This window comes from Drosophila biarmipes, chromosome 3R, assembly GCF_025231255.1.
Source record: "Drosophila biarmipes strain raj3 chromosome 3R, RU_DBia_V1.1, whole genome shotgun sequence".
Taxonomy (NCBI): domain Eukaryota; kingdom Metazoa; phylum Arthropoda; class Insecta; order Diptera; family Drosophilidae; genus Drosophila; species Drosophila biarmipes.
Window position 1 is genome coordinate 28,265,427 of NC_066616.1, and position 19,270 is coordinate 28,284,696.

General features: G+C 43.5%; 1 protein-coding gene across 8 annotated transcripts; it reads right to left on the minus strand.

Annotated features, from left to right (window-relative positions):
- Positions 1–2,206: 2,206 nt before the first annotated feature.
- LOC108024546 (E3 ubiquitin-protein ligase RNF38) lies at positions 2,207–19,236 on the minus strand. 8 transcript variants are annotated; one of them, XM_044090912.2, is made up of 10 exons: positions 19,191–19,236; positions 16,553–17,132; positions 13,870–14,383; positions 8,642–10,034; positions 8,016–8,369; positions 7,366–7,957; positions 6,837–7,302; positions 6,588–6,772; positions 5,982–6,094; positions 2,207–5,921 (listed from the first exon to the last, which is right to left on the minus strand). In XM_044090912.2, exons 3-10 carry the CDS (start codon positions 14,250–14,252, stop codon positions 5,721–5,723), a joined length of 3,687 nt encoding a protein of 1,228 aa, XP_043946847.1. In that variant the 5' UTR covers positions 14,253–14,383; positions 16,553–17,132; positions 19,191–19,236; the 3' UTR covers positions 2,207–5,720. The 8 variants fall into 8 exon arrangements, with proteins under 8 accessions (XP_043946847.1, XP_043946845.1, XP_043946846.1 ...); XM_044090910.2 differs by having other exon boundaries at positions 19,078–19,207; XM_044090911.2 differs by lacking the exon at positions 19,191–19,236 and adding an exon at positions 18,707–18,864.
- Between the last annotated feature and the right edge of the window lie 34 nt (positions 19,237–19,270).

Consider the following 19,270-nt stretch of genomic DNA (forward strand, 5'->3'; position numbering starts at 1 on the left):
GACGCGGCGAGTGGGAGCCAGGCCGGAGCGAGAGGAGCGTCGGTGATGTCATCCCCACTTACTTACGAATACACACACACGAAGGAGGCCCAGCCAAACGAACGAACTAATCAAAACAAGCAATCGAAGCCTATACAGATTAGGGGCCCGTAAAGTTCGATCCACGCACGTTGGACGCGAATTCCGATCAAAGAACCCGCATCTGGCACTTCCAATAAGAGACCAACGTGCGCAGAGTTCTTATTGGACTCCAAATGATAACAGCTGTGAGGGATCCGTCTCTCTTATTAGCATCTCTCTCTCTCTCGCTTACTCCCATACAAATCAACCCCAATTGGTGGCCTTTTGAAATGGTAATTCGCCGACGGCACCCACTGTAGCGGCTGGCACGTTCTGCCACTGCATTCTTCGCGTTTTCATCAATTAAATTGCCCCTGCTTCTCTAAATGGGCTACATTTGCTTTCGGGGCGGTGGGAGTACAACAGACGATCGTTTATGCCATTTAAACGGGATTTTCTTTATCAATCAATGGCGGTCTTATTTCCCAGCAGGTTCGGGTTGCACTTTCCCAATGAACTTTTGCGGCTATTACACATACACAAGCCCACAAGAGGCCAACAAGAGTGCACTGGGAAAAAATGTTCTCGTTTTGCAGACTCCAATAAAAACTTTGTTTATATAAAAAAGAATAAATATACATGATTTGAAAGCTGGATAGGTATTTTCGCCTTTTAAAGCTCTATTGGCAAATCTAAAAAATTTTAATGGAAAAATTTCACTGATAAGTGAACATAGGTTCATACGTATAATTTCAACCGATCTGCTGGGAGCTGTAAAAGTTCGACTTAAGGCGATTTTAAGTATCCATTAATTATTTTTCCCAGTGCCTCCCATAGAGAAGAAGCTGTCGCATCTTTTTTGATTTCTCAACATTTTCTTGTAGAAAGTGTCGTGGTGGGCCACAGCAACAACAACGAAAGTAACAACAATGGCTAAGGCAATGGCAGTACCGCTGAGACCTCAACCGCCGAGTGACGTCAGTGGGGCAAAAGCGACAGCCAAGCCAAACCAAAACAAATCAAACTCGAATACAGCAAAAATATGCGCTTAAAAAAACAGAGTCTGAAAAATAACTGCAAAAATGCTCTGCCAATGCCAGCAGAGGTGATCTTCCTCTTCTTCTTGCTCCAGCAGCCAGTTGTGGGTGGCGGGTAAACAAGTTGCTCTCTCGGTCGCCCGCGCTCTGCCGCTCTCCTTTGCTCTCCGGTGACCTGTGGGCAGGGGCGTAGAAAGGGGGATCCATATGGTAAGTTAGCCCCCTGCTCCTCAAATAAACTTCAGTGTCATACATCAATAAGAATAATTTATTTTAAGTATTTTAAAGGTTTTTCTTTTTTTAAGAGATTAAACTTCCCCTAAACCCTACTCTAACTGCGGCCCTGCCCCCACCGCTCTCTTTCTCCCACACTCGCCCCGTCTCCCTCGCTGGCCTTAGCTCAGTCCCTAGTTGGCAACTCGTTTGCCTTTTTTTCGCTTTGCGGCCCGAACATCTGTTGCTGTTAACTCTTTCTGCCGCAAATCTGTTGAAACAAAGTCATGTGGAATTTCGGTAATGCCAATCACAGCCATATGCTGCGACAGGCGGGGATTGCAGGCCTATGCGGCCATCTAATGCTGGCCAAAACGCTGGAAAGCCATCGTAAAGTTGGTTAAAGACCTGGTGAGCATGGTTTTCGGGCGTGAAAGATAAGCATTCGATTTAATTGATTCAAATGTCCGAATCATGCGATCGTTTCGATTCCCACTCGAACGTTTCCAAGCTTAATCAGGTTTGGGATTAGACTGCTGTCATATGCATCTCAAGGGGATCCTTTCCCAGGTTTTTGCGTATCTGAAAGATACTTTATAAGCTAGCTTTTGCCTTTCAATATTTATCTGATATATTATTCTAATAAAAGAGCTCGTTAGCTTTGAATACTTATACATTTATAGGTGCGTATGTAGGTTGTCTCACTTCCTGTTAGATCATTTTGTTTTTTTATAACTTGTTTGGCAATAAAAATCACAAATTGCTTTTGGATTGCTAGACTATTTATAACCACTTTTCTAAAACAGGTAAATGGGGTACTTATATTATTAAATCGTTATATAATATATTTTTTTTATTTTAACATCCCCCAAAAGAACAGAAAAACACATCACTCGTTTTTATTGACGTTCATTGAATTTTATTGAAATTTTGCGAGTTAATACAAAACCGAAAATCGAAATTATTGCAATTAACATTAAAAACGCCCGCTCACCGTTACAATGCCACTGAAAAACGTTTGTTTAATACTATGGTTAACTGATTTACAATTACTAGAAGAGTGTCTCGGTTCTTGCCTACAAAAATGTAAAATAATAGTCACATTTAAAATTGCATAAATTCTAGACAAGTGTAGATGTTATAGTATGTCGTACATATTGGTTTTATTTGTTTGTTTTTTTTTGTTTTGGAGAAATTCTCATGCATAAAATGTTTTTGTATTTCATAATCATTCTTCTTTTTCATATTTTGTTTTGTCGTAATAATTTGGAATTATGCATTATATGTTTTAAATTTTATTGCATTTTATGTAATTAAATATATATAACGTACATCACAGCAAAACTTTATAATTTTTTTGTTTGTGTTTTTTTTTTTTGTTTTTTCTTTCGTTTTGTTACTATAAATATATTTTTATGATAAGCTTTTGATTTTTGTTAATTGTCTGGAAAATAAAAACCCGAAGAGAGTTGGAGAAAACTATTCGATGGAAACACCTAGTATTAGTGCGTTAGTTCAGGATAGACGGAGAGATATAAAACAAACCAAAGGTAGCGTAAAAGTATCGAAACCGGATCAAAAGAAAAAATCGATTAAAGTTTCCCTTCTGCTTAGTTCGGTTGATTGAATTTTTTACATATACTCGTAAGTAATTATGTCAGTGCACGTATAAAAGGTATTCAATTCATGTATATAATATATTCTATATATATAGTTATTTGCTTTTATCATAACGTTCTGTTATTGTGACAAAAAATAAACTTTATTTGGGTTTTCGTTTATCATTCAGTTGATGTTCCTACTAATAAAATTCTAGAAAAGCACAACACCTTTACAATGGTCTTTTGGAAATACCATTCATAGAGTAAAAACAAGAAAGAACGCTATAATCGGGGGTCCGATTAGGTGATATCCGGCAGTCAATGTCCTGTTCAAAAATAGCTTGCATACCTTAAGGCGTTTGATTGATGAGTTTTAAAAACATCCAAAGGTTTCAACGAAAGTCTGTGATTTATATAGCATTTATCAGAAATTCAAATGATTTTTAAGATACAAACAGGCAAAGGGAGCTTATATAGAACCAATTCGAGAGTATGTGATACGGACAAACGGACATGCCTCCATATATATATGATCTCTTCAAGATCATATTAACTACCTCTCAAAGGTTAGACATATACAGTACATCCCTGAACGCGACGAATGCCGGATATAATAAATACACACACGATTTACACATATACTAGGTATCAAGATTTCAGTAATGCATAGCTTTATAAAGGGTCTTGAGAACGGGGGCGCTGGGACCGAGGGGCTCGGGGGTAGGAAAAGTGCTGCAAACTCTCGCTATAAGCAACGGATGAGCCAATAGATACGCCGGCTTACGGCCTTCCCGAAGAGGCTAAACTAATGTTATGTATATATCCATTCTCACAAAAAATCAATGCTATCCATAGTATATATATGCTATAAAAAGTTGTTGAGTTAGTTTCAATGGTTTTTAATACGAATGGAGGGCAGGAATCATTTCAATTTACTTGTTCTTCTCATTTCTCGTTTGGTTTAGTTCCACGTTAATTGGTTATGTGTATACCGATCGATCGATAGATAGATATAGATAATTATTGTATGGTACTCGTACTTGTACATGTATATTGGTAAAAATTGTTAGCTGTCCTTCTCCTTCGCCTACTCCGGCTTTAAAGGCTAGTGCACGTAGTTCGCTTGAATCGCTTATATCAGAAGGAAACTCTCTATATATCTGGGTGTGTGTACGATACTCGTAATACTCGCATCTGATGCAATTTTAATAGACAAGTCACATTGAAGGAGGTTAAGATGTGTGTGTGTACGTTAATGCTTGTGTTTAGAGCTACAGACGTTACAGTTCGAAAGGCAAAAATACTACGGAAGTGGATGGACTGGTCGGCGGGCGGCGCCGGAGGTCACCGCCCACGCACGCTGGCCCTGGAAAAGTCTAGTTACCATGTTACGATGTTACGATGTTACGATATTACGATGCTTGTGTTCTCATAGCGATTGCCTTGGGTTTTGCTTTAATTACGCACACGTCTACTACAAATACATTAATAAGCCCACCAATATGCATATGTGTTGTCCTAGGCCTGCACTTTAAATTCTTATATGCTTGCTTTCCCTCCTGTCAGTGTGTGTGTGTGTGTGTGTGTTCGAGTGGGTATATGCATCTATATATATAGTATATTTGCTGAAACGCTTATCCTCCTCCGCTCACCTGGCTTAGTCGATTTCAAAGATTGCTTATATGTTTCAAGGTTAGTTGCTTCCGTTTATAGTTACTAATTTTCAAACAGTAGAAACGAAAAAATATATATACGATCTATTTTCCTCTTTAAAGATATCATTTTCTTTGTTTTTTTTTTTTGGTTTTGCTAGTGCAAGAAGAAGAACTTTTTCAGTGGGTTCAGTTCGTACAATTAGTATAAAATGCAATGCACTATATTTATGCTGGTTTTCTGGTATCTCGTATAAGGGTAATATAGTACGTTGTTAAAAAAAATAAAAGTAATGGTAGTAAATACAAAATACGTAGAGGAAGCTGTAGATATGCAAGCCTAACTTAAAACGCAGAAACACAAATCCAAGTCACAAATACTCCGCCTTGCTTAAATATGTATTCTTCCCTTTATAATATAGAGTTATTCTTAGGTATGCGTGTGGACAGCAACAATTTAAGATAAACCACTTGGATTTGGCAGCGGCATCTCAAAGTTCCATCAATCTTTGGGATTAAAAATTCCTGAATACCCCTGACAGAACTTTGATCGATCGCTGCCAAGCACTTTGAATAGTCCTATGTTTGTTCGTTTATATCTGATATTTATGGATTACAGGATGTTCTCGAGAGTGTGAAAGGCAAAGAAAATCTATTACGAATTTTGTGCAAATCTTGGCTTATATACAGACACTTGTTGTACGGCTTTACTACAAATCGTTCTCTATACACACAATACATAATATTTTTAGACGCTGTTTAACTAGTTGATTTCTTGGTGGTATGCATATATGGGTTACTCCTAATTACGGTTACCATTACTCACATACAAACTAATGTCTACGACAAGCTATTGAAGAGGCGTCGAGTTGCGCGAGGGCGTGGCCAGGGGGGCGGATGGGGCGGTCGGGGGGCATGGCCGGCCTTGTGGGCGGGGGCTTTTAGCTGAGGGGGAAGCGTCGACGGTTTGGCAGTTGGATTCGTTGCGCGTTACATCAAGTGATGGCGTGGGTGCTGGCTGATGGGTGGCTCCCCCGCCGCTGGCCCATCCTGGCACCCCCCCAAAAATAACTCCTCCACCCCGTCCCCTCTCACCGCCCGGAAAAGCCAAAGCTGGAGGTTTAGTGTGGTGGTGGTGGAATACGTTGGGCGCGGATCTAGGCCGCCTGGCTCTGCTGGGGATTGGCGGTGGTGGCCGCCGCCGCGGAGGTGCCCGCCACTCCGGCATTGCTGCCGGAAGTGCTGCTCAGGGCGGCCGCTGCCCCCGATGCCGCCTGCGCCTGCGCCTGTTGCTGCTGATCGGCGCCGTCGAAGTAGTCGGACGCATTGCCCCGGCAAATCGGGCAGGTGCGATTCGACTGGTGGGGGAATATATTATATTATTAACTGAATTTCAATAGGTATTTAGTGGTACTCACTCTTAGCCATTTGTCCACGCACTTGGCATGGAACTCGTGGGAGCAGGGCAGGACGCGCAGCAGCTGGCGCAGTTCAAAGTCACACATGCACACCACACAGGATGATTGGTCGCCTGGAGGAGGAATTAAGTGTTTAGAAAAAGGATAAATAATGTTGAAATTAGCCGGAAACTGGCTTTAAGTTGTGTGCTCAAAGGGGCCATATTTTCATATTTTGTAGGTAAACAATAACATTGCATAAATAACAAGTTGATAATATCAATATTATTATTTAACTTATTTCATACACATTCATTCAACGTAAGCAGAATTTATTACGTATACGCAACGTAATACCTAATTTGGGGAAACAAAAATATGTAGCATACTTTTTCGGGCAAATTTAGTTTATTGCGTATACGCAATGTGGTCTTTGCTAAAATATTGTATTTAAATAAGGGATCAGCAGTCTCCCATCAAACGGGCATGGGGAATAGCTGATATTAAATATATTATTATTTAGTATAAAGCAAATCTTTCTTTCTGGACAACTAGTCGAATGAGTAATATTTATAGCTGGCTCCTTGTTAGCTTATCCACCAAGTTCCCCATAAGCTATCCACTCACCATTGTGCACTTCCGGGTTGAACTTGTAGCTGGGCAGCTGATCGATCTCGTTGCGGGTGAGTCCCCTTGGCTTGGCCTCGCCCAGGCGCTCGGCCAGGCTGAGCAGCGCCTCGTAGTTTTCCGTCTCATTGGTGTCCCCGGAGCTCAGGTCATGCTGGTTGTACGGCGACAGCGGGAACATGGCACTGCAAAGGGCATTATAATCATCACACAACGATCGAGGATCTCGACTTAAGCAGATGAACTCACAGGAAGTTTAGCAAGAAGCCGGGGTTGATGATGCCCGAGGCGCCCTGGATCTGCACCGGGGCCTGGTGCGCGGCCAGCGACTGGGGCGGCAGGACGTGCCGGTGGCCATGGTTCGCGGGCCAGAAGCGCGGGATGCGGCGGTGGGGCGGGAAAGTGCGGCGGTCCGACGAGATGATGATCTGCTGCGGGCCGGCGGACATCTGGGCGCTGGCCTGGGCGGCGACGGCCGCTGCAGCCGCCGCCGTGGAATGTAGGTGATGGGTGGCGGCCGCGGCCGCTGCTCCGCTCAGCGGGGTGATGTGGATGGCCGGGGTGATGTGGGCATGCGGATGGGCATGTGGATGGGCGTGCGGATGGCCATGGGCGCCGGATGCTTCGATGGGTCCCAGGTTGGCCGTCGCAATGGCCACCACATCGCGCTGCTGCTGCTGGGCGGTCAACGTGGCCTGGGCAATCATTTGCTGGGCTAAAGGATGAAGTAGATATAAGCTTCTGTTGGCCATATGCCCATGATCGACCTGATACTCACCCTGTATGAGTGGCTGATGTTGTTGCTGGAGCGGCGGGGCAGCCAGTCCAGGAGGCGGGGCGGTGGGGAAGGGCTGTGTGTAGACACCATGCAGGTGGCAGGGCGCCAATCTGGCCTGCGCCGGTATGGGATACGTGCAGAAGGAGGCCCAGAAGGGCTCCGAGGGACGCAGCTGCAGGCTCACGGGCACCTGGTTCAGATTGAGGTCCACCATCAGGGAGGCGGGCTGCGGTGGTGCCGGCGGATAGCCCACCGCCTGCTGGTGACTCGGTGGCTGCGGCGGTGCCTGCACCTGCTGCAGTATGGGACCCACCGAGTTGCTCGAGGTGGCCGGTCCACCACTGCTTCCTCCACTTCCGCCGCCCAAGTCCCAGGGAGAACGCTGCACGTGCGGCGGTGGCACCTGCTGCTGCGGCACATAGTGGGGCTGGGGCTGGTGGTGGTGCATCGGGTGGTAGTTGGAGGGAGGCTGCTGCTGCTGCTGCTGGGGATGGTGCACCTGCTGGCCGTACTGCTGCTGTTGCTGCTGCTGCGTGGAGGTGGCCACATCGCGCAGGCGAGGACGTCGCAGCGGCGGACTGCCCTGCTGCATCTGGAGGGGATTGCCGGTGAACTGGGGAACTGTTTAAGAGGGTTCAAGCTTCACTTACGTGGGCCATCAGGCAGCGGTGCTGGGGCTGCGACCCGTTCTGTGGTCTTCCCGAGATGCGGCGGCGCTTGCGCGACGGACTGTCCGAGTTGAGGCCGCCGGGTCCGCCGGGTCCGTTGTTCAGCGACAGCGAGGAGCCCGACAGGCCCGAGCCCGAGGGCAGCTCACCCATCAGCCCCGGACCGCCGCCGGAGGAGGTGGAGGCACCGTTGTTGTTCCCATAGGCCATGTGCTGGTAGTGCGATCCATTGCGACCATAGCCTCCTCCGCTGCCGCCGTTGCGCATAAAGTTGTACGAGGAGCCCTCAGCTCGATCCCGATGGTCCGGACCGCCCTGGTCGGAGTTTCCAAAGTGCTGGGGAGGATCACAAGCGATTACGAGCCGGGTTAGCTATCAACTAGGGCTAAGAACCTGCATACTTCTGGGCAAAGGACTACGAAAGAATTTAAGACCCCGCGAGAAACGATGCTGGCGACCGAAATGTTTCTACGATCGATGTGAATTTTAGCAAATGAGTGGGAAACGAGCTATCAAAGGTGTTGTGTCTGGGAACACGTTTCCCGCTGGACTACTGCAAAGGGAAGGCCTACTCTCCTCCAAACACAAAACATGGATGATCAGCTTACGTTGTTCAAGTTCCTGTCGTTGTAGTTGCGCTGGTGGTGGCCGGGGTTGATGAGGCCGTTCATGGAGGAGGAGGGGTTGTTCGGATGGTCGGACATGTAGCGGCGACCGTTGTGGCCATGCCCGTTGTTGTTTCCCCCCACGTAGTCGCGCGAGAGGGCGGGACACAGGCCGCGGCGGTAGTTCATGTAGTCGGGTGGTCCGTTGGCATTGCCATTGGGGATTCCATTGCCGAGGCCACGGTTCCCGTTCCCGTTTCCGATCCCGTTTCCGTTGCAGTTGCCGTTGCCGTTGCTCCCGTTGTTGTAGCCACGCTGGTGATTGTGGCCAAGATTGGGCGAGTTGCCTGGACCCTGGCCCTGGCTGTGGCTATTGATGGGTGCGGATGCGTTATTAATTTGGTGTTGTTGTTGTTGTTGTTGATGGTGGTGGTGGTGGGGCAGCATCGACGACGCAGACGCAGACGCAGACGAAGAAGACCCATGGGGAATTAAGTCGGTACAAGAATTTACATTCACAACATCAGTAGGATTACTATTTGTTGTTGGATTGGTTGAGGTTGAATTGAAAGTTGTTGCGTTGCTTGAATTTGAATTCGTTCGTGTTAGCGGGAGGGATTGGCGATTAGTCTGTTGCTGTGGGTTATGCAATGGATGGTACTGGTGAGGCGGATGGTACTGGTACTGGTACTGGTACTGGTTCTGATGCGGGTTGGGGTGATGGTTCTGGCCGAATGGGTGGCTATAACGATGCGGATCACGATCACTGGGGCTTCGGGAATGGGAATTGGAACTGGAGTTGGAGTTGGAGCTGGAGCTGGCGCTGGAAGGGGAGCGGGGATTGAAGGACACTAGCCGCTGGCTGAGCGGAGGCGTGGCAGGACCTAGCGTTAGGCACAAGCGGGCGGGATTCAGTCGCACCAGGGACACGGACATGGAGCCATAGGTGTGGGTCTGGGCACCAGATCCCGCACTGCCCGCACACATCTCGTAGTAGCTGGCATAGGAATTGTGGTTCGGATGGGCTAGGGGATTAGAACTACTGCCGTAGGGCTGCTGCGCAGGACGCTGGCTACTGGGGTTGCTAGTGTTACTGTTGGCATGACCATTGCTGTGTGGTGGGGAGTTGGGGGAATGCGATGGGTATCCGTGGCGGTAACTGTTACTCTGCTGTGGTGGACTCGAATGCGGGTGGTGGGATGGGTGATGGCTGTGCATGGGGGGCGGGTGGTGACTTGGGTGAGTTTGGTGACTTTGGTGTGGGGAATGGGCATGTGGGTGATTAGTGTGACTGTGGCTCTGAGTGTGACCGTTGTTGTTGCTGTTGTTGTAATGATGATGCGCTTTGCTATTGTTATAAATACAAGTTCCGCTAGAATTACTTGTTTGTACATCGCTGGATTTTCGATTTTGAGGATTGCGGTTGCAGTTTGTTTTAGATAATATGTAATACATATATACGTATATATAGAGAGTATAATATTCGGTTGTACGAGATACAGTTGAAAATTGTTCAATCAAATCAATGCAGTAGCAGTGTGTGGTAGTATTAAACACAACCCATATATAGTTATTTGTATGCATATTACATGTACAGGTAGTAGGTAGTAGTAGTAGTGGTGTATATATGCAGAGTGGTAGCCACACACATACGTTATTTATATAGTTTTTTTTATTTTGCAGTAGTTTTCGGTTTTTTTTTTTTGGTTTTATATGAAGAAGAAAGAAAAACGAAAAAGATAAAAATAATATATATGTAAATGGCAAAATGCAATAATTAGATATTAGTTTAATATAGATATATATATATATAATATCGATATGTACACACATTTAGTATAAAACAAATACGTACGTACTAATTAGTTTCACATCGTTTGCAGATTTTTCTATTTCCTTTTTTTTTTAGTTCTGCTCTTTTGTTTTGAATGCATTTTAGGTGGAAATTTGGTTAGTTTGCCATTTTATTTATTTATTTGTTGCTCGCTTTGTTTTTATGCACACTACGCTTACCAAAAAATCGAAATGGAAACGGAAATCAAAACAACGAAACGCCAATCGCACACTGGTCTTCACACTATTCAAATTTAACGTAACGGCAAAAAGGCAACTGTAACGTAATAGGCCGTTCTCACTAGCTAAACACGAGAGAAATACATTGGATACGTAGTATATATATATTTGAGAGATAGAGAGAGAGAGAGTGCTGGTCATGCTCCAAAACTATACAAAAGAGAACGTAAACCGAAAACGTAAATAAACTGGTACAAAAACAACTTTTCTTCAGCCTGTGAAAAAGCTTTTACGAATTACAGTTTTGTTTCTTTTTTTTCTTGGTTTCTTAGCGGGGTGAGAACGGAAACGGAAATGGAACAGAACGGAGATCCAAAAGATCGTGATTGAGCTGGGCACACACACACGATACAGTAGTTATTATGCCTATGTATAGTTACTTATGTACACGCACAGCAAGAGAGTGGGGAAAGGGGCGTGTCTAAGCGCCGAACGGTATAGTTAATCGTAACGTAAGCCGGTGTCTGCGTAACGTAGTAGGTAGTATGCAACTCTTACGGACTAGATGCAAAAGCTGCGATTGCAACTGGCTAGAAATCAAAGAACAACTAGTTATGGCACGCACAGCTGTGATCAAAAATATATCAACATAGAATTGTATTCAAAATTACCAGAAATGTACTTATATTACTTTTCAAAGAGTCTAATTAATTTATTTTTATAAAAATTTAAAATATTTTATTGCTTTAACTACTTTTAAAATCTGTTCAAGAACCATGGTATTTTACTTTTTTTTCTTATAATTTTTTGTTCACTACTATTTTTTTAAACACAGCTGTACGTACTTAGGTAGACGACAAAGTAGAATACTTGATAAACAGAGTGTGACAATGACCATACAATGCTGTACTTGTTGTTGTTATTGTGGCTCGCTTAATGCTACACACACACACAAACAGTCAGTAGTAGAAGAGAGTAGAAAGAGAGAGAGAGAGAGAGAGCGAGGAGTAAATCAAAAGAAGGATATGCTCGAGCTATTTAAAAAGAGTTGATTCAACTGCTATACTTCGGTAACTGGTCGGTTTCATTGCTTAATTGAATATCTTTTGGTTTTGATTGGTTTTGGAATTTCTATGAGGTTGGTTGGTCAAACATTCTAAGCCGCAGTGTGCAAAATGCAAATAAATAAGTAAAACATTAAGCTGAGTTTGTTGATCATTTGCAAAACTCGACTCGGTTCGCCTCGACCTACGCAAAGTTAAGCAAAATACATCAATCAACAGTCGTCAACATACTTAGCTATCAATCAAGAAACTCAACTAAAATGCATCATTCATAAAATGTCGAAATCGAAAGAAAATTACAACTAGTTACGGTACGGTTTGGATAAAGAGGAAATTTTGTAACTAAATTCATACTTGGCTTGCACTTTTCACGGTTGCATTTCACATATTTATCATCGCATTTATGTTTGTTCTTGGTTTTTTGCATTGGTTTTAGTATAAATTCAACGAATAGCGTAAAACGTGAAGCGACACTATGCGTATAACGAAAGTAGGGTAATCGAAATAATAGAAACCGGCAGATTAAATCAAAAATTTTGTGGGTGGGGTTGGGTCTTGAAGTCGGGAGCATGTGGTATCCTAACTGATTTCTTAATAGAACAAAAGGTATAGCTACCTAGCTAAGGATGGGAGATACTATAATATCTTATTGATATTGTAGTGGAACATTCTACACAAGAGAATAGAATAATAATGGAAATATTTCATGATCTTTAAATGTAATTATTTTTATAAATCCTCAAAAACAACTAGGTATTATATCTTTAAGCACTTTTTGAAGAGTTCTATCAATGCTATGCAATGGAACTATAATTGAAAAACGAATAAGATTCGAGTCTCCATTAATATAGTATAATCCCTCTATCGATGCTGCATGAAAAGCACTTACCCCCAACTGGCTTTACATTTGTTAATTGCTTACAATCGTCGTTTGTCGGTGGCTCCGTCGTCGGCGCTTCTTCCTCGACCAATCAATTAGAATTCACTTAAGTCTACGACTGATGCCTGCTCCAAGGAGTCTAAAGGCCCATAAAGGTAAAAGTAGTAAAAGCCAACTACCCAGAGTATAAAGTAAGTGGTAGAGAGAGAAGGGGATGGCGATTAGGGTAGGTCCTTGGGGATGTTCTTGAGAGGCAGAGAGAGACGGAGAGTGGGGTTGGGAGAGAGATAGCATGCTGGTAAGTACTTAAGTCCGTTAGGCGCGCTTACGCAAAATGAAGAAGAAGCGTTTGGGACAAAGAAACGACTACGAAACGAAAGAGAAATTGCTACGTAACAAGTTGGGTTCGCCATTTTCAAGTGCTCTTCATGCATTTTCTTGGGGGACTGTTTGATTGGTCTTAAGTTTATGAAACATTGAACGTTCTTTAAGTTGTTACAATCGAAATCAAGAGGTTTCCGATTCGGTTAATACGTTATCTTCTACGGAACTTCACACTGCCCAAAATGGTTTCGGGTATGGCAATAAAAGCGTTTAGAAAATGTACATACGATAGAACATTAGACAAAATCAAAACGTCGGATAGTATCATGTGGGGTGTGTATGTACGAGTGTGTGGTAGTTGATGTTGATGCTGGGATAGTTACAATGGTAATTAGTATAGTCGGGTTAGGGGGTGCCAATTTCGACGAGGAACGGAACACAAAATGTACGGAACGCAAGAGGATTACAAATGATCGAGGGGTATAAACGGTATAACACTATATCCATTATGTGTCGCCATCAAGTGGGCGCAATGCAAGCGTTTGTTTTTATACGAGTATGTTTAGTGCTTCGAAAATTCAACGGTTAGGGCCAATTAAAATGTTTTGGTTGCACTACTGAACGCGACATTAATTACAAAATTCTCCCTTTAGCCTAAAAGCGATTTTCGTTTCAGTTCAGGTGTAAATAGAGATAGAGATAGAAAGTAGATAAACTGTACTAGTCGTGGGGGAGGTTACAAGGATATGTCTTGTTAATCATGGATGGATTTCAATTGAGGGATTTCGGGAGCGGTTCGGATCGGATTCGGGGGGGCGGGTACGTTTCAAATTCGCTTTTTCATTTCAATGTCACTTAAGGCTAACATAGAACTCCAGCTCGATCTCCGCGAGGATCTCGAGTGAGTGGGTGGATATGGTTCTAAAACGCAAGCGGCTCTCGGCTCTTACCAATTTGGGTTTGCATCTTTGTTATTGACATTGTTGCTGTTGTTGTTGTTGATGTTGCCACCGTTGTTGTTGTTGCTGCTGTTGCCGCCGTTCAAATTGACGTTGCACCAGGGACTGTGTCCGGGTAAAAGGCCGTTGTTGTTGTTGTTGTTGCCGGAGCGCTGCTGCCCCTGCTGTTGCTGCTGCTGCTGCTGGACGTGGGCGTGCGGATGTGGGTGTGGCGAGTAGAGCATGCGACCGCCCAGGCCGCCCCCTCCGCCGCGATGCGAGCGGTTGGACGAGGAGTTGCGGGAGAAGGGTCGCCGGCTGCTGCCCCCATGATTGTTGTTGATGCTGTTGTTGCCGTTGCCCAAGTTGCCACTGCTGGCATTCGAGTTGAGCATGCTGCTGCTGCTGTTGCAGGTGTTGTTGCAGGTGCTGCTGCTGCTGCTGCTGCCGCTGCTGCTGCTGATGTTGCTATTCGACTTTCGACTGGGCGAGAGCTTTCTTTGGGGCTAATCTTTTAATCACACAGCTGCGGGGCGGGAGTAAAAACGAGACGATTTGCTTATAAAGTGACCGCTTGTACACTTAACTAGGCAGCCCCGTTCCGTTTGCAATCTGAACGCACTTGGGGCTTTCGAAAACTGATCAGCTTTAAGTTTTTTGAAAAACATACAAAACAGTTTAATGTTTGTAAAAGATATTCCACAGAAACAACAGTATTTTAATGTATTTTTCTATTTGGCGACTCGAAACTATACATATTAAAATATGCCTTTTCAAAAGTAAGTAACTCAATATACATCCGTTTTATTTTGGGATCATAATCACACTTTACTTTTTCAAGAAACTAACATTTATTTACTTCTGCGAATTCTTGAGGAAATGGGTTATATCGTATTAGAACTCCATTTAACAACATGAAACCTATTTTGAACATATCTTACCCACTAACAACTATTATCTAGTATCTAAGATACTAATAACACTGATATTTTTGAAGAAACTAACATTTATTTACTTTCGCGAATTCTTGAGGAAAAGGGAAATACCATATCAGAACTCCATTAAACAACATGTAACCTATTTTGAACATATCTTACCCAGCATAAAGTGTTTTCTATTCGCAAAGATACTATTAACACGTTTTTTTTTCAACAAAATAACATTTATTTACTTTAGCGAATTCTTGAGGAAATGGCATATATCATAACAGAATTCAATCTTACCCAACAAAAATCTAATTCCATCCTAAGACCCTTATCAACTTCGTGTTTATTTCAAAAAAACAAAACTCCGCTCAATTCCTTGGCCACCAGCTCAGATTATAATCGAAAACGGAAAAGGTTCGTATGCGCTAGATGTTTATGGTGTTTTGGTTTGTGGTATTTATTATTATTACATTTTTGTGTTTGGTTTTTATTATTATTTATTTAGGAAGAAGTACTCTAAGCCGGACCCGCGCTCCAGAACAGAAAGCAAACAACCAACAAGCCAACATGCTCAATAACAAAACATTTATGGTTTCTCTAGTAGGCAAAATACTTACTTAGGCAAGGATAATAAAATATTTATATATGTGTATATATTGAGATGTATATATACGTGTGAGAGTGTTTGTGTGTGGATATATATGTAGATATTTATTGTAATCGTAATAAATAAAACAGCAACAATTTTCAGTTTGTTTTAAACAGTGTAGCTTTAATAGGTTGTCAATTATATGGAACTGAGATGAGATACGTGCGTGGTTAGTTTCTTTTTCAACTATCTGGGCATAAGTACGATATAAATGTATATAAATTCATGTAATTGGGGGTATGTGGAAAAGCTGCCGATACAGATACGGATACGATATATATAGATATAGATATATGTGTATATAAGTTAACAGTTACGGGTACATAGGTATCTTGGATATGTATGTGTATATGTGAGCTCACTCCGCCGACTCCGTCCGCCAATGATAAGTGGTAGCGATAAATTTTACACTTCCAGCGATTCCAGTCTGAGTTGTTAAACACGATAACCCATCGTTAAGCCGCCCCTCGCATATATACATACATATTTATCACTAGATGTGTGTTGCTGTGTGTGTGTGTGTGTGTGTGTGTGTGTGTGTGTGTGTGTGTGTTTTACATGAATGTGTCAACTAAACAAAAACAATATTAGTGGTTCTGTTTGTTTTTGGGGGGGTTTTGGGTTTCTGTTTAGGGTTTCGGGTTTCGCAGGGCTATGGATGGATCGAGGTTGGCGGGGCGGATGACTGATTACAGAACTTATCACTTATCGCCCGGCGGGCAGTTAGTACAATCGAAAGATTCCAGATCAAGAGAGCGACAGATAAAGGGGTTACACTTAACGTACATGGGCCGTGTTCTGGGTGTTCTGGGTGTTGGGTGTGTGTGCTCTATAAGTAGGTAATATAAATACTAGGCGTAAAGTAGGAAACGAACATGTGCAAAGTAAAACAAACAGTGTGACAAAGTCGTGTTGTCGTATCTAGTATATAGTATATAGCATAAATGGATGGGTTAGATCGATCGCATTGGAACCACTGGGAGAACAAAGGACAAGTACAGATACTAATTACAACATGTCTAAATCGCACTTAGTGCGCTCCCTTCGGTTATCAGTCTTCGCTAGTGTATAGTATGTTTAACAGGTAGTAGTAGTGGGCTTACAAAAAAACAAAGCTTACAAACTAAAGCCGTTCGGTTGACCGTTGGTAGGTTGCCTGGTTGATTTCAGGTTCAGGTTGGCTGATACATGGGTTGGCTCATTGCTTTCGTAGGCAGTTCGAGGATTAAACGTTTAGGAGTCGAGCTGAGCTGAGATTCGGGTGGGTGCAGATTGCATTTTGCAGTTTGCAGATTACATTTGCTTTTGCGCTTGCGGCAGTTGGTCAATGAGTTTGAGATACAGATACGGATACAGCCAGATACAAACGTGTCAACGGTTGGCACGGCACGGCAACGCAAAAGGGCAGAGATGGCAGTCTTAAGTGGTACAGACGGGCTTGTATTTAGTATACACTCGGTTTCGGTTTCGGTTTCGGTTTAGTTGCTTTTCGGTATCAGTATCGCTAGTTGTTGTTGGCTTTATTATTTCGGATTTTCGACTTTACATGTGGCTATTATACGAGAGTCAATAGGGGGAAACACTTGATGATCGGTATTCGTTTGAGAGACGTGTGTGTTAAAGAAGCGGGGCACGTCTGGCCGCGGCCGTTAACAATGCAAATTTACCACCAAAACCAGCAATAAAATATTGTATGTATGCTAAAACAAAGAAAATAAAAGTAAAAGAAAACATTGCTATTACATTCAGTTGAGAAACTAATTACTTGGGGTTGGTTTAGTTTGGTTAGCAATAAATGTTTATGTTTATGTGGGATAATATTGAAATATAGCTCTAGATACATATGTATACTATATATAAAGCCCGGTTTTAATAGCGGCCAATGAGTATTAATGCCAATGTAATGCAAATTAGACGTAAAAATAGGCAGGCAGTACAATATACAAATGCTTGACTATCATAACGATAATGGTTGTAGTTGTGGTTCCAATATACAGTTGCAGTTAAAATAATAGTGCTCGAAAACTATCTTTTGGCTTGTAGTCTCTGCGGAATGTGGTTACTTTGTAGTTGTTGAAGTGGAGAGAAATGTCTTTTAAGAGTAAAGTTAGTGGCACTTAAGAAAGTATATTTTAGAATTAAAATTTAAAAAATAGCAGATCTGTTTAAAAAGAGCATTAGCTATGAGCAAAAATGAACTCTATTTTACTTCTAGGGCCTGTAAAAGTATGCTACGATTTATTTCGGGCTGCCAAGGCCCAGTGGCACACGCTTCTAGGTGTATAGAGTGTTTTCAGAGCTCCAGATACTTGTTCTGGATTTGTCACCGCACAAACGCCCCGTTTGATTAGGGCAGTTGGGGCAAATGTTATTATACAGATAAGATAAGTGCATTTCTAAACATAGATTAAGAGGCTAAATGGGGGCGATAACATGTCTGTAGGAGAGGCCTCTTAGGGTCTCAAAATGGTACCAAAAAAGACTACATTTCCTCGATTTAGCTATTATTTTGACCACAATTGTGGGTGTGCACTGCCCAGGGAGGCGAACTCCGATCGAAAGGTTACCACTCATACTTGGGCAGGGTCGGCGTTCGAGTTGGGGTCACACTCCCCGCCCCAGCCCCTCCCCCCTTCAAAATTAAAACAATAAATTATAAAAAATATACGCATATACACACACAAGCAAGCAGACATCAAAATATTCGCTTTTCCCATGGAGTCCGAACACACACACACACACACACGTGTACACCCGTGGAGCACAAAGAAACCCAGAGAGAGCCGAGAGCGGCACTGAGCGGCGAGAGAGGACCCACCTAGCCGAGTGCCTGTGTGCGTGCGTGCGTGTGTGTGGGTGCCCCTCTTGTTGTTGCTATTGCGTAGTCATGGCAGTCAACTTCACAGCGACTGCTCTTTTTTCCTTTCCTTTCGTTTCGTTTTCTTTGAACACATTGATTATATGAATACTCGCATGTGAATATGTATACCCACGAAACGCTGGTTTGGCTGGCTGCCTTTTGGCGATTACGCTGCTCTGTGGCGTTTCAAAACACGATGATGGGGCTAAAATGTGTGCCTTTGGTGGTGTAGACACGGGTTAATTTGCATTGGCTGCTGCCCCAACATAACTGCACTTCTTCGCACTGGCACACCGACACACACACACACACACGCAGGCACTGTTTTTGTGCATAATATTGGCAGGGCGGAGCGGAGTATTGGGTTATAGGCAGTGTAATCGGAATAATCAGAATAATAATAATGCTACACACCAGACGCGGAGCTCCCGACTCGACGGCAGACAAAGACGCAGTGTGGTAAAATGAACCAGACCAGACGGGGCGCTCCTCTCGCTCTCTCTGCCCGTCGCTCTCTCTGGCTTGCTCGCTCTCGTTTTTCGCTGCGAGTGTAGATATATGGATGGAAAATCGAAACTCTGTGGCTGCCGACCCCCCGCCGCCTTCCCCCCACCCACTAGCTGTCTCGCTCCCCCGCACGGACAAAATCAACACAAGTTCACACACATACAGGCGCACACGGACGGGAACTCACAATGACAACCACTTCGTCGTCACCAGCAGATAAAAAAAGTGTGCTGGCCTTAAAAACAACTGCGTTTTATGTAATTCCACTACATACGTACGTTACGAAAACAAGCACTATTCATATTACACGGTGGTTGGAAGTACTTGGTTCTGCGTACGGTTGCTGGGCAGGAAAAGTATCTTTAAGTTTCTACGCTTTATGGGAGTTTACCTTGGATGTGTGTATCGATAGACGTTATGAGGGTTTGGGGTATTTCAGCGTTTTTGCCTGGATTTCTGGTATTTATATAC

Excerpts from the sequence above, each read along its gene's own strand:
- LOC108024546 (XM_044090912.2), bottom strand. The coding sequence starts at position 14,252 with ATGCTCAACTCGAATGCCAGCAGTGGCAACTTGGGCAACGGCAACAAC. Across the intron at positions 10,035-13,869 it reads AAAGATGCAAACCCAAATTG|CGATGTACAAACAAGTAATT; the intron begins GTAAGAGCCGAG and ends TCGAAAATCCAG. Across the intron at positions 8,370-8,641 it reads ACGACAGGAACTTGAACAAC|CACTTTGGAAACTCCGACCA; the intron begins GTAAGCTGATCA and ends GATCCTCCCCAG.